The 15,084-nt window shown below is 45.7% G+C and overlaps 2 protein-coding genes across 7 annotated transcripts in view; one reads left to right on the top strand and one right to left on the bottom strand.

The window, feature by feature from the left end:
* Positions 1-8,963, bottom strand: part of DNAI1 (dynein axonemal intermediate chain 1) — a 142,086-nt gene extending 133,123 nt beyond the window's left edge. For 3 of the 4 annotated variants that reach the window (XM_027665388.1, XM_027665389.1, XM_027665391.1), the window contains exon 1: positions 8,797-8,962. In XM_027665388.1, coding sequence (XP_027521189.1) covers positions 8,797-8,829 — 33 coding nt within the window. In that variant the 5' untranslated portion in view covers positions 8,830-8,962. Of the gene's footprint in view, positions 1-8,796 lie in introns of all 4 variants that reach the window. The other variant, XM_027665390.1, reaches the window with a different exon arrangement.
* A 453-nt stretch (positions 8,964-9,416) lies between these two features.
* Positions 9,417-15,084, top strand: part of FAM219A (family with sequence similarity 219 member A) — a 95,391-nt gene continuing 89,723 nt past the window's right edge. For 2 of the 3 annotated variants that reach the window (XM_027665399.1, XM_027665398.1), the window contains exon 1: positions 9,417-9,652. In XM_027665399.1, coding sequence (XP_027521200.1) covers positions 9,593-9,652 — 60 coding nt within the window. In that variant the 5' untranslated portion in view covers positions 9,417-9,592. The remainder of the gene's footprint in view (positions 9,653-15,084) is intronic. The other variant, XM_027665400.1, reaches the window with a different exon arrangement.

Genomic DNA, 15,084 nt, shown 5'->3' with positions numbered 1-15,084 from the left:
GTAATGAGTACATCTGGACCTATAGTAATGTTTAGACTAAGATTTCAGTCACACTGACATGAAATTTTTAGTTTTATTTATATAAGATGTGCCTTCTCTTTTGCCCATAAAGAAGATTTTGAGTGTAACAAAGTTTACAGACTATTACAAAAAACAGAACCAGGCTCTGGAAGTCTTAACTTTGACCCTATGCATGTTTTTAATCTTTATCAAAGGATAGCTGAGAGTACCACATCCAGCTGTGTATGACTGGGAGAGGGTGCTCAAGGTAGAGGTCTCACTGCATCAGTCAGTAGGACTTACCACCCTTCTCCATTTGCCTCATTCCTATTTTTCTACAAAGCCTCTACTTGCTGACTGTGGCAGGTTGCTTTGGGTCTCCCTGGAACTAAGAGAAGTAGCTCCCTAGAGCAGGGAGCAAACACACGACTGGCAGGACAGCTATAAAACTACACTTGGTATTTTAGGTATTTTGAACTAAAGAAACTCCAACCACCTCTCCAACCTGAACAGTTACGCTTTAGAACCACCTTGTTAACAAGCAGATCCCTCGCTGAAATGCTGCATAGTATGGACACAGTTAGCCTACTCTAAACGTGTGCTAAACCTGGATGGAGAGAGGGGAGCCAGCACACAATGACCAGTGTGGGCCTTGGGCTTTCTTCCACGTGTGCTCCTCAAAGATAGGACAGCCATGCCTGGAACAGGTGAGCACAGGTTTATTGGGGAGGTGGAGTAGAGTCTAGGAAGGTGTTGGTTCTTAGCTTATTCTGGGGTTCTTCAGCAAAGTTCTGGTCTCCTGCCCAGAAAAAATATCCCTCACAGCATAGAGGCTTACTTCAACAGCAAAAAAAGTTGAGTATCTTATTTTTTTGGATATTCTGGACTCCTGCCAGTGAAGGTAAAGACTGTAACTCTACAGAAGTCAGCATAAAAAACAGAAGACATCCTTTGTGATGCAAGCATCATTCCTGCCACCACTGCCTATGCTGCAGAAGGTCCATCCCAAAGTACCTCAGACTTTTGGAACCCAGCTGAAAGGTGAAACAAACATGAAAAAAATGAGTTGAGATCCATGTATTTTGGCAGTATTAGCAGTAGGTGAAACTCATCAAAACGAGATCTGTTTAAAACTATTACAAGAAGCAAGTTGGTGAGCAAACATGGGGCAGTCAAGAAAACAAAATCTTTTACTCTGACTCCTAATTCAGATAATAGCACAGGTAATACTGCCATGTCATTTGCTGAAAAAGGCAGCCCTGACATTCTTTTTTTTTGGGGGGAGGGGGAAGAAGGGGTTATTTGCTATTTCTTTTGCAAGCTCCTGCTCCCTGCAAATCTTTCCAAAGCCAGCACATTTCCTTTTTCATAACTTGCCTTAAACCCCTTCTCTGCCACATCACCTGTAAAGAGTTTCAATAGCACCCAGGTAGTTTGTGTCCTGCCACCAGGGCTCAGAATGATTGTTATTGCTTCCTCATTCTTCTTTTTACTGGATCAATCTGTTACCCATAAAGTATTATTAAAGGTGTAATCTTTTTGCTCTGACAGCTACTTCAGACATACCACACAGTGTTTGTACAATAGGGAAGAGGTCACAAACACGTCTGAAATACAAACAAAAAATAAACTATAACTGTGAATCAACATCATGATTCACTAGGTAAGATGTTTACGACAATGACTGGCCTTCATACCCATCTCTAAAATTCAAGCACATTATTGCTGTTACATTAGCAACAGAAAAAAAGTTAACAGACTAATATTAGCATCTCAAAGAGAAGCGTTGGGAAGTTAGAAAATGTGAGAATTAAGGTTGCTGGGGCAACATTTAATTCATCCCACTGGGCACAGGCGTTATGATACACAGCTTAATTCCACAATGACACACTTGGTTTTCTGTAGGTTCCCTGGCTTACGTCAATTCTCGCAGGTTAAGTTACGACCAGTATATTAGTTTCCGTTGTTCAACACCTAGAGTGGTGTTGGTTTTTTTGTAACTGTTAGCCTAAGTCAGACAGGCAACAAAGAACTTTTCAATCCAAACAGTTACATTCTAGCAAATTCTAGATAAAGATAGTCTTGCGACCAAAAAAAAAAAAACAAAACAAAAAAACCCCCACCAAAACCAAAACCAAAAAATAAAAAACAAGTGTCTTCCTAAATCTTCCTAATAAATGGTGCTGCTATGCCTGGCTTTAAAGATAATATTAATTAACAAAAAGAGGAATATATATTAGGAAATGAATTAACAATCATGAGGAATATATATTAGGAAAAAAAAGAGACGTTGCTAAGGAACTGAGGAATCGGTGGCAGCAGGCATCAAGGAGTTGAAAGGAATTTCTCACCTCCAGGTCACTGTCATAACCCTGGTCACTCTGGGAAGTGCTCCAGTGCTACAGTGGGAAATGCCAGAATCAGAATTTAGGGATGCTAATCATGTTTTATGCTGATGACAGATTACTAGAGTTCCAACAGTGAAAAGACATAAGAAGCTCATAACAGTCACAGTACTTAAATGAAGGATATAGAAAACTCAAGTGACTGTTCCTTTCTGGACCTTTTTTCCAGGGTGTGTTTATGATAGCAGCACCCAGGAATTCTTCCTTCGGACAGACATCTATTACACTACAAGACAAATTGACTACTGGTTACCACAAACATACAGTAATCTGACAGGATAATACAAATTAAGAGAGGAAACAGATGAAAAGTGATGCTTTAAATGGCATTAAATATTCCTTTTCCTTGCCACAGCTCCCTGGAAATCAGACAAGCTACTAAGAGGTACAAATAGCTGCAAATTCAAGTCTTTCAACAGGAGGTTTTCCTGTTGCTGAGATATTCAACAAGCATATCTAATTGTATTTTTAGGTAGGATGCTTTGGTAATATATATATAATTTTTTTTTAGTTATAAAACAGGAAAACTAAAATAAGGAGAAACTACTGGCTATTTTCCAAATAGCATTGCCATAAATGAAAAAAAAAAAAAAAAAAGCAAGCACTAGTAGGCTGGCATTTCATAAGACCTATCTTATTTCCACATCCTTAAAGCACGTAAGAGGAAGGCAAGCATCAAAGAGATGCAATGTCCCCTGGAACTTTTGAACTCAACACCCTAGTAACATGTTTCCCGATTGTACTGCAGTGAGGAAAATAAAAAATCATAACCATACATCTGAGTCTTGCTCTTCTTGCTTCATTTACAGTGATTATTGCTCTTTCTTTTGGTTGGTGATGTGACAGCCAGTAATTGCTGATCTGAGACTCATTAACTGAATTTACACAAGACAGACAGGACTATCAGTACCTGCCTTCCTGGGTGAAGATAAAAGCTCTGAAGTTTTTTCCAAGTCCTGGAACAATCACATCTTTTTTTCTTTTGAAAAGCTATTTTCTGCAGCCCTACTTTTCAGCTATTTCATCCTGTGCTGCAGAAAACCTCTGACTTGGCAGTGGTAGTGCTGGTGGTAAATAAACTGTCTTGGCGACCTAGGAAGTAGAGATTTACTCTCAAGAGCAAGTGTTCATTTAAGAACCAGACTGAATCCTGAACTAGTGACTGCAGAAATCCCTCAAGAAAAAAATCCATCCATCCCTCACATTCAGATCCAAAGCCTGGCTGACTAAATGAGTAGGAGATGGAATGATGTTACCACATGTGGTGTCCTGCCATCCAGGATAAAAGTCCCCAGTATAGCCTTTGCTGGTGGGTACATCCTTCCCCCATCCTGTCAGATTAAACTGCCCCTTCCAGACTAGATCTTGCAAGGGTTCACTGTATGGTGAAGAGTCAGACACCACAACCCAGTATCTCCTTGAGAAATGTGAATTTTCTCCCTATGTTTAAAGCATAAGTTTGGATGAACAGATCTGTATTTGCAGATCCAGACTAAAATGCCAGAAAACTCAGAGGCAGGGATGATGCAGGCTGGTCACTCTGCCAAGCTGAAGTGTCAGTTCATATTAAGTAAAATTTCCAAGGACTGAAAATCGTTTACATAATAATGAAACACTCATCAGGGCAATTACAAACCCACACTCTAATTTTTAAAGATCATTTAAAGAGACATTTCCGCAGCCTTTCTGTTCCTCATGCTAGCTGTCACCATAACACAATCACAGAATGCTCATGCTAAGTTTACTTCATCTTCCTGAGCAGAGACATTGTCATTCCCACTTCCTCTGCAGCACAGCACAGATGTTAACAAGTAATCTGGAGGGAAAAAAAAGAGGAGAAGCACACAGCTGCTTGCAGGGTTCTAAAAGGAAGAGGTAGAGACATCATAAGAGCTAAGCTTGACATTTCTGTAAAACCGTTTAATAAGCTTCCTGCTAGCTTTTTATTCTTGTTTTGAATATTAGCAAACTCCATAGTAAACTACCAGTTGGCAAAAAGGAGCAGAGAAGCACAGATGAAAACAAAGTCAAAGGAAAAATAGTGACTTCCATCCTGCCCTGCAGCAGACATCCATTTGCACACAGTAGGGATGCCAATTTAAGAGCTATTTGCCAATACATTTTATAGTGTTTTCTGAGAGACACTAAATTGAGTGTTTATTTTATATTCCATGGATAGTTTAATGCAGGTTTAAGAACCAGTAAGCACCTTAAAAAGCCTTTTCTGGGGAAAAGAATAAAGGAAAAGAAAAAAAAAGTAAACTACCTCTGATAGTTGCGTGTTTGGGGAAGGGGTCTCTTGGTTTCTCTTTTCTAACTTACTGAACAGCAAAGACTACAAGTGCAACAAGAAATGCCTCACTCTCCAAATTCAGGTGCCTTCTTTACACTGCTTAAGTGACCTGCTTCTGACAGCCGGGTTGACCCTAAAGTGATAAGATCAGACAGTCTGGTTTTTGCACATTGTAAATGAGAAGTCAGTATCAGCTAAGAAACCATAACCAAATCCTGGGGTGGGTTCAGCCACAGAGGCACACACACAGCAGCACAGGGTGCTCTCCACTGCCCACTCAAGGCTTTTCCTTGAGCCACTCACCAAACAGCAAAGGCATGGAAATCTGGAACAAACCCTTCCAGCAGCACACCTGGCAAACATGTTCAAAGAAGCAATCTTAAAATTGTTGGCCACTTTCTCTCACCACCCAGCACCACACATGGGACTGACACCCTGCACTACCAACAACTTTCTGCCACACAGGTCAGCGTTTTCTAAAAACACCCCATTTCTGACTGTCCTGTTTGCCATACTCAAGGCTTCATTCTTCAGGGGAGCTGAGAATCTCATTCATCCATTCCCTTCAGCCTGATGCAGGAAAGTTGGCTTATGCCTTTCCATAATTCTACATCCTCACAAAATGCTGTTGAGCTCAATTGTGCATAGCACATTTCAGGTGTGAAAGGAAGGGTGTTGTTGAAGCACAGAACGTACATAAGTATTGTTATTTCCAAGGCTGTATGGGGAACACAAAGATCCAGACATACAAAACTATTTTAAGACTTTGAGCATTGAAACACTTTTGTTATTAATGTACATGAACATACAAAATCCTAAAGATGTTTATAATTAAGGTTAGATTGAGTCAAGCAGTTCATCTGGGAGGTCACAGACTTTAATTCTGGTGGTCAACCTGACTGACATATTTTCACCCATCAGGTGGCTGGACACGGAACTGGAGGCAGAGGTCACCTGGATAAAGAAAAAAAAGAGTGAAATAAAGAAAGAAACTGGTGTCACAGGAGAAGGTAGATGCAAGACAGGCAGAGAAGAAAAGCAGGCAACCACTACATAATAGAGAAGAAGAAGAAAAAAAGAAGAATTGATCACAAAGCTCTTGAAGAACATGGAGTCCTGAAAGCAGAGAAGGAGCTGGAAGTGGCATGTGGCAAAAGGGAAGGACTTGGGAGTGTACAGGTAAGTATCTCAGCTTTGAGAAAAATCACAGGAACAAAATTTTCAAAGGTAAAGCAGTCGGCAGTGACAGACCTAAGAGGCAGGGCAGAATAAAGCAAAATATAAGAAACAGAGGAATGAAGAGCACAGGGATGGGTGAAAAGAGCATAAACTACAGTAAAATTCTTGTCAAGAACTGGAATGTGGACCTTGACTCACCAATTAATTTTACAGTGGCCACTATGGCCCAGTAAATATCAAACATCAGGCCCTGATTGGACAGTGAGTAGTGCAAAGGTATTCACTCCTCAGAACCACAAAGCCACTGAGATGAGGGCTGTATTTTGAGACAGGGAAAATGAGGCAAAAGCCTCTGGATTCCAGAGACAGCTAGCCAACCACACAATTCTTCCACTGCAAGAATATTCTAGGAAATAAAAGGCCATGAAACAGCAATCAGATTTAACAACCTCATGGCAAACATGGGAAAGGCAATACAGAACGAGTCATAATTAATGTCTTTTAAGGTGTTGTAATGAAAGTTATGGGAGAAGCCAAAGATACTAAGAGTTTAAGCAGTTTATGATGTTTTGAGAGCTTTAAAATAAAACTAATGCCTTTGTGGCACATTAATTTTTTCAAATAACATGTGAATCAAAGCTTCTTTGTTTCAGAGCATTTGAGATAATGGCGACTGCAAATGATTCAAAATATTTATGTGAAAATTCTGAAAATAAAAGAAACTGAAATTCAGAGCAAGCATTTCATCCCAGGTTTAGTTTGTACCATTATTACTAGATTTTATAATTTTACTGTAAACATAGGACTGGATGTGGGTTTTGGTTTTGAGTTTGTGCCCTTTGTAAATTTTATAAAGCCCTTTGTATCTCATTAATTACTAGTGCTTAGTAGGAGATCAGGAATGTCACAGTGATCCTCTCTCTCTTGCTGACTGCAAAGGGTAGAAGGTGATCAGATAAGCAGCGAGGGTTGCTGCTCCCTCACTGAAAGAGCTCCTGCTGTTCAGACCCCCTCACAGACCCTGAAGGATTGCCCAGAGAGCTCAGGTACCACCCCACAGCTCTGGACAGTCACACTGATCCCTCTTTTTTTTCCTTCCACTTCACTTGACCAGTTATTGCTTTCTGTCATGTGTTCTGGACAGAGGCAGTAGGTTCCTTGTTCTCAGTCACTTCTGGGACACCTGTGCCAACCTTCTTCCTCCCACCCCAAGGATCAAATACGTAGGAGTTGGCCTAAACATGACAACAAAAGGGTTTTACAAGCCAGCCATCATCTGCTTTTAAATCAAACACTTTGATAGTCCAGGAGTAGATCAGATCCAGGAATTAATCTGGCTGATCCCTTCATCCTGCGAGGGGATGCATGCAGACATGTCCATGCAGAGCCCAAATGAATCCAGTGAGGTCTCACAGACACAGACCTCATGGTACCGTAGAGTTAGGGCCAGGAAGAGCAGCAGATGATTCCACTTCATTGTCTGAACTGAGGAAAGACCAAATAGTAAAACAGAAGGGAAGTGGCAAAACTTACAGATGGGTACAACTGAAAGAATTTTTTAAAAGAAAGGGATTTCATCCTGTCTGCTCAGTGTCCCCGAGAGATTCTCTGGCAGGTGGAGACACCTTGAGTGCATTAAAATCTGCCTTGGAAGGGGTGTCTTATGCTGGAAGTGTGATGAAACAGCCTGATAATGGCAACTGAGGACAGGGTTGAACAGCACAGAGACAGAGTGGGGAGGTGCTGCAGCTTTGGGATGTGCTGGTTTGCCTGAATAGCTGTGGAATGCCAGAGGACTCACAGGGTGACACCACAGGTGACGCCACACCCCAGAGAAGGGACAGACTGACACAACCTAGTGCAGTCAGGCAGTCAGCAGGGCCAAGGGGGACTGTGCTGACCCTGCTGCTGCACCCAGCCCTGCGGGTTACAGCTCAGTGGGGCAACCTCAGCTCTCAGCTCAATCTCTCAGCTCTGCGGAGAAGGACCTGGGAGTCTTGATGGTTGACAAGTTGACCATGAGCTAGTCACATGTCCTGGAGGCCAGGAAAGTGAATGGGATTAGGAAGAGTGTGGCCAGCAGGTTCAGGGAGGTGATCCTGCCCCTCTACTTGGCCCTAGTGAGGCCACATCTGAAGTCCTGAGTCCAGTTCTGGGCTCCTCAGGACAAGAAAGACAAGGAGCTACTGGAGAGGGTCCAGCAGAGGCCACAAAGATGATGAGAGGTCTGGAGCATCTCTCTTATGAAGAAAGACTGCAGGAGATGGGCTGGTTAGTCTGGAGAAGACTGAGAGGGGATCTCATCAATGCATACAAATGTTCCAAAGGCAGGTGCCAGGAGGATGGTGCCAGACTCTTCAGTGGTGCCCAGTGACAGGACGAGAAGCAATGGCCATAAACTAAAACATAAGAAGTTCCACCTCAACATGAGGAAGAACTTTTCTGTGTTGAGGGTGGCAGTGCACTGCAACAGCTGCTCAGGGAGGTCATGAATTCTCCCTCTCTGCAGACATTCCAACTCCACCTGGACACATTCTTGTGTCACCTGGTCCAGGTGATACTGCCTTGGCAGGGGGGTTGGACTGGATGATCTGGTGTCTAGAGGTTCCTTCCAACCCTGACAATTCTGTGACTCTGTGAGCCCAGAGGGAAGCGGTCTGGGCTGTACACGGTGACGTCACGTGTAGCGGCTCCGGGGACAGTGATGTCATCGCTGGCATCACACCGAGGCAGCGCCCAGAGCAGAAGCCGAGGGCTGTACAGCCATAGCGAGGCGGCACAGCGCCGCTCCGTCCTGTGGGCCGCCGTCCCAGCTGCAGGAGGCTCTGCAGTGACGCCATTTGAGCGTGTGACGTCATGACACAGACTATGACGTCACCACGGCGCTGTCGCCACAGGAGTGAGGCGGCAAGCCCTTACCTGCCGGCGCTTGTCGGTCGCCTTGGCAGGCATGGCCTCTCCTCACCGCAGTGGCCCCTGCTGTCCCTCACAGCCCCTCACGGCCGCCTCTCACGGCGCCCGCCCGGCCAGCCGGAAGTTGATCGCGGCAGCCATGGCAACGCACCGGAAGCGGCGGGCGGACGAGGCGATTCCCCCCACGCCCCCGCGCTCCCCCCCGAGGGAGGGAATGGTACGTCCCGGTGGCCGCTGCACATCGATCATCCGGGCCCCGAACCGGCGCGAGCGGCCCCGCCCTTCATGAATATTCAAATAGGAGCGGGGCTACAGGAGCACCGCCGCCAGGCCGCTGTGGGAGTGCCTCCGTCCGCCTCATGAATATTCAAAAAAGGGGAGGGGCCGCCTTGAACAGGAGCTCTCCCCTCCCACTTCATCAAAATTCCAGAGGGGGAAGGGACTCAGGGAACGCAGCATCCACCCCCAAAGTATTGACAGCGGCCCCACCCATGTCATGAATATTCAAAACGCGTGGCCGCGTAGCCCACCATCCGGGCCCCAATTAGTGAGTGTGGCCCCGCCCTCCTAATGAATATTCATGAGGGGGCGGACCGGCGGCCGGACCCGGAAGCGGCGCGGCTGAGTCACGGCGGCGGCGGCGGCGATGAGGCAGCAGCAGCCGCGGGCGGTGTCGTTGTCATTGTCATTGTCGCCGTCGCTGTCCGTGCCGTCCCTCGGCGCCTGAGGAGCCGCCTGCGCTCTCCCGCCCGCCCTCCTCCCTCCCCGCGCTCCGCCCGCCGCGCCCGGCGCCGCCGCCACCATGATGGAGGAGATAGACCGGTTCCAGGTGCCCGCCGTGCGCGCAGAGATGCAGCCGCTGGTGAGGGGCGGGCGGGCGGGGCCGCGCTGAGCCCGGGCGGACACGGCCCCGGCGCGGAGGGGCCGCGCACACCCGCACCCGCGGTGCCAGCGCTGCGGGGGCGGCGGGGCCGCCGTTATATAACGGGGAGCCCGGGGAGCGCCGCCGCCATCCCCGGCCCTTCACCCCCGGGGCCGCTGCTGTGTCATCCCGGGGCACCCGCACGGCCCTTCATCCTGCTCCCCCCCCCCCATCTTCATCCTCCTCGTCCATAGCGGCGGCAGGAGCGGGCGGGGGCGGGCGGGCGGCTCCGCTCCTGTCGTGTTTGCGAGCGTCGCTTCTCCCGGAGCATCCCTGGCGGTGTTCCCCCGCCCAGGAGTGCCCCTGGGAGCGGTGGGAAGCGGCGGAGGGACCGGGAAGCCCGGTGGGAGCAACCGAAGGTGCTGAGGGTGGCTGGGCTTTTAACTGAGCTTTAGAAAATAGGAGGGGAAAAGGGCGGTGTTTGTGCACAGCCCGGGCGGGGAGCGATGCTCCCCAGGGACGGGAGAGCTGCACGGGCTGGGGTGTGAAGTTACTCGCGATACGAGGCTGCAGAACCTTCTCCGAGGCTGGTTTTGTAGCCATTGCCCTCGACACTGAGCCGCACTTAAGGACATGCTCAGCGTGTGAAAAGTCCAGGTATTTTGTGAAGAAACGTCTCTGTCAAATTTAAAATCTAAAATAGTTTTACTCGCATAAAATTCTTTCCATAAGGAAAGCAATCTGTGAGGGTTTGTTGCCCTCTGCTTTCCCCGTGCCAGGACATGTGTTTTTCATATCAGGATGTTTTTTCACTTCGTAGACACAATTATACTCAATTAATGAGCTCTGAAGAGCCTGACATAATGGTTACACTACTACATGGGGCCCTGGGGAATCTTTGCAGAGGGGGAAGTGTACAGGCTCGTGGGACTTGGTGGATGCCTAAATGGGCAGATAGAGTGGTCCTGGGCTTTTGGTAGCTTCTGAAATGAGCTAGGAAGGAAGGCCAGCTGGCTGGCAGCCATGGGATAGGCTAGACCATCATCAAGCAGTCCAAGATGCCTTAGGAGTATGTAGCTGCTTTGCTTTGATGCCACAGGCTTGCTTGTGTATGTGTTGTGCCCCAGCTGCCTGCCACGGAACTCTGGATGTGTTTGTCCATTTCTGTTTCCCATCTGGGAGAGGTTCTGTTGTGTGTTCCCCTCCCCTTACTCCTGAGTCCACTTCTGTCTCTGCTTGAAGGTGTGTTGTTATTTGTGGCTTGGGACCTGTTGAAATACAGTTCACCCTGGCATTAAAGTGAAAGCTGGATAATGTGCTCGCTTACTCAAGATGTTGATTCCCTCTGGCACCTGGAGTAAGCAAATTCCATCTCGGGCTGATTATGTGAGACAGGGATATGAAATGTTTGGAAAGGTGGAAAGAACTGTAATGAAATACTTGCACAGTTCCTCTTGGTAGCAGGTGAGGATAGGTTACTGACAGGTTCATGTTAGCACTGAAGTGCTACTGAGATTTCCCGTATATCAAAACATACATTATTTAGAGTTGATGTATCTGAATCCTCGGTTCCTTGTTGCAGCTAGTGCTTGAGAGAAGTTGAGAACACAATGATTGGCCTGAGAACAGAAAAGCTCTACAAGGTCTACAGAATCAAATTATCCCTCAGTGGCAAGAAAAACATTTCTCTTACTGTGGAAGTGTTGACAAATTGTGAAAATATGCTTAGCTTGGTTTGTTTTGGGTTTTCTTGGTTAGTTGATTCTTTGGCTTACAACCTTTGTGGTGGGGCGAAAAACAGTTCTTACAAGCTGATGTGGGCTTGTTGCATGCCCTACCCATTGTTTGTGTTTTTATCAAGCACAGGCAACAAATGTGACAAGAATGGCCCTCTTTATTCCTGATATTGTCAGCACAGTAGTGAGAGTAGCAAGTTTGAAAAAGCTGTTGGCAGACAGAAAAATACTTCTAAGTATTTTCTAGAAACTCCATAATGATAGTGGAAGAATGGAATTTGCACATACATGCATGTTTGCATGGACATGAACCAAGCAGAATCTAAAGAGGTTGTCTCGTCCAACCCTGTTATCTCAGTATAGGGTGTTGTATTATGCAGCAGCAATAGTAAGCTTAGAAAACAGGTTTCCTTCAACATGCAAGGACTAGAAAATTTTCACAAAGGGCTTTTACACTTGTATTAATAGAATACTCTGAACCTTGGCTTCAGGGTTGCAGTTCTTTTCCGGCTAATGGAGCTCACAGTGAAACCTTGTGTGTGTGAGGGGCTGTTGTTCTGACTGGGTGTGTAGGATTTTTCCATGTGCGTGAAAATGTTGCCATCGGTCTCAGGTGGGACATAACAAGTCTGGCACAGCATTTTCATTGCTTTTCTCTGCTTTGTGGTTTCTGGTCTGTACTTTGCAAGTAAGAACTGCAAGAATCCTTGCAAGTCTGGTGTTTATCATACTAATTTCCTTGGGTAACATGGCTTTTGGCACTTCTGTCGTTTTGTTCTGTTACAGTTACCATTTGTCCTGTCCCTCTCCCTACCATCCTGTACTTTAAAGCTGTTGTATCTTAAACCCAGTTGTCAGCTAAACTCACAACTCACTCTTCTCCCACATTGGGGTAGGGGAGAGAGTCAGAGGAGTAAAAGTGAGAGAACTTATGTATTGAGGTGAAGACAGTTTTGTAAGTAAAGCTAAAGCCATGCACACAAGCAAAGCAAAACAAGGAATTCATCCACCGTTTCCCGTGGGTAGGCAGATGTTCGGCCATCCCCAAGAAAAAACAGGGATGGCTTCATCACACCTATTGGTTACTTGAGAAGATAAACATCATCACTCCAAACAGCATCTCCTGTCCTTCTTCTTCCCCCAGCTTTATACACTAAGCATGACACTGTAAGATATGGAATGTTCCTGTGGTCAGTTGGGGTCAGCTGTCCTGTCTGTGTCCCCTCCCAACTTCTCGTGCCCCTCCAGCCTCCTCACTGCTGGGGTGGGGAGCAGAAAAGGCCTTTACTCTGTGTGAGCACTGCTCAGCAATACCTAAAACATCCCTGTGTTATCAACACTGTTTCCAGCACAAATCCAAATCATAGCCCCATACTAGCTACTGTGAAGAAAATTAACTGGTATCCCTGTCAAAATCGGCACAAAATACAGAATAACCTTAGCATCTCAGCACCTCTTGTTTCTTCTTCCCAGGCTAAAAGCTTTCAGTTGCTCATGGTCTCAGGGGGAGATGCAGCTGTCAGTCTTTTCCACATGCAGAGGGCTCAAGTAAAAGTTTGTTTTCTCAGGTTATAGGGGTCATTGTGACCTGTCACTGAAGCTATATAAAAATAATAGTGTTTTGAAACATGATCCCCTGCTGAAAGCAAGTAGAGAAGAGAAGGTACCTTGCTTGATTTGAAGTGCACACACTGTATGAAATATTTTTTCATCCTGTTCAAACTGGACGGTGACCTAGGAAAGCACTGTTCCCTCTGAGTGCTGGCCAGTTTGAGAAGGGTGCTGAAATGAGATTTGTGAAGCTAGTCTTTGCTCAAAATCCTTAACATTGTTGATCAGCATGGGTACTTTTGACTGTCTGTTCATCTGCATAGATGAAATGTCATCTTAGCGTTTGATGTCTTTATATTGAACTCCGGGATAACCACTGCTGATCTGCCTAGAAACCATCTGACAGGCCTTCTGATCTGCCCGTCTTCAGACTTAAGAGATAGATATGGTGTTAAATGCTGAAGGGAAGCCATTCTTAAAAAGCATCTGAAACCCTCCTGGACCCCTCAGCCTCCAAACCTGCTGCTGATACTTTTATTGATCAGCTGCCTGTCAGAGGTGATAGTGCATTAGTGTCTGGTGTCCACTAGCTGTACATTCTGACAATAATCAGTGTTGTATTTACAGAGCAGGGACAGAAAACCTAATGTATCCATGGCTGTATGCAAAACTGAGTTCTTTAAAGCTCTAATGTGTCTAGTTGGGGAACATTTTCTCTTTGACAGCCTTGTTCAGCCAAGATCTGCATTGGCATCCCACTGCAAGGCTGAGGGCAGGGCCTAACTAGTACAGGCTGGAACTGTGTGGAGTACTGCTTGGTCTGACAAAGCCTACTAGGATCTCTACTTGCCATAGTTTCTCTCTGCTGATAACAAGTCAGACAGGGATTGTGTTGCAGAGCTGAGAATCATTTGGTCTGCAGGCTGCATGGTGATCAACTCTGTCATATGTGCACTCCTACCCGTTGCATCAGATGCAGTGATGTGAAGTTAAGAAGGCAGGCAGTCATTTCTTCCTCTCTCCAGGCTGTTTGAATAAGCATTGTGAAGTCATGCAGGCTGGCTTGACTCTGCATGACCTCTACAACAGTTTTATGAGAACTGCTGTGTAACTAATGCAGACCCAAGGAAAAGTTCAGTGCAGGACTTAATGAGACAGAGTTGCTGTGGGCAGATGGACAGAATGGCATACAGACCCTGTTAAACGTTGTCTGGTTGTAGGATGGGATGAGGCCTAGTGTTTCACATCTTTGACAGATCCATTACTCTGCATGTTTTGATACTGTGGTACAATTCTGTACATATTCATCACAGGAGAAAGACAGGCTGGTAACAGGCACTTGGTCACATTCATGAGGTGCCACTCCATGAAAATAGGATGGTCTGTTCTGATCTACGTTTCCATTCTCAAATATGAGTGGCTTTTACCTTTCATCCGAAAAGTCCCTGCCTCATCAAATTAATGTGGACTAATTTACAGGGTGCTTTGTTTACTCCTAATGCTTAGTATCATGTCATCCTTATCAACGTAATAGAAGCTCAACTGCAGAAACTCTGTTCTGCCTAGATTCTATTTGTCTCCAACTTGACTTGTCGAGATCCTTCTGCGCTCACAGGAAGGGCACTCTTCCTTAGCTGCTGGGTAGTGGGTTATTTTCAGGTAAAGTCAATACCCAGCACTGCAGGGATGCATGGTGTGATGAGGTCTGATATTCATTATTTTGGGATACTTACTCTTGGTAGAGAGCTATCTTGGCTGATGGGCTTCGAACTAGCCAGTTTTTCCCAGTCTGTTGCTGGTGATGCATTTGTTGTGATGACTGGTGTTGGTTTGTCTTCTCCAAGTTTTTTGTCCTAGCAGAAAATTCTCATTAAAATGGTAGATATTAAAGGGAGACAGAGAGATGAAGGGATACTTGCACAGTGAGGATGCTGCAGAGAAAAAAGAATTAAAATTCCCTTTGAAATAAGAATGGCAGAGCCTGTAATTATATGTAGACCCATCTTTTCTTCAGCACCGGAACCTCACTACATGCCCTCTCTGTGAATTATGAGTCTGTGGTTTGGATTGTTAGCTAAACTCTTGCCAAATCCTTGGTATTTTTGTTAAAATGAAATGTACTGAGTATGATGCAGTGGGGTTGTA

The sequence above is a fragment of the Corapipo altera genome, unplaced genomic scaffold, assembly GCF_003945725.1.
Source record: "Corapipo altera isolate COAL_440 unplaced genomic scaffold, ASM394572v1 61045, whole genome shotgun sequence".
NCBI classification, from domain to species: Eukaryota; Metazoa; Chordata; class Aves; order Passeriformes; family Pipridae; genus Corapipo; species Corapipo altera.
The sequence above is the reverse complement of the archived record's forward strand: the minus strand, read 5'-3'. Positions and strand labels throughout refer to the sequence as shown.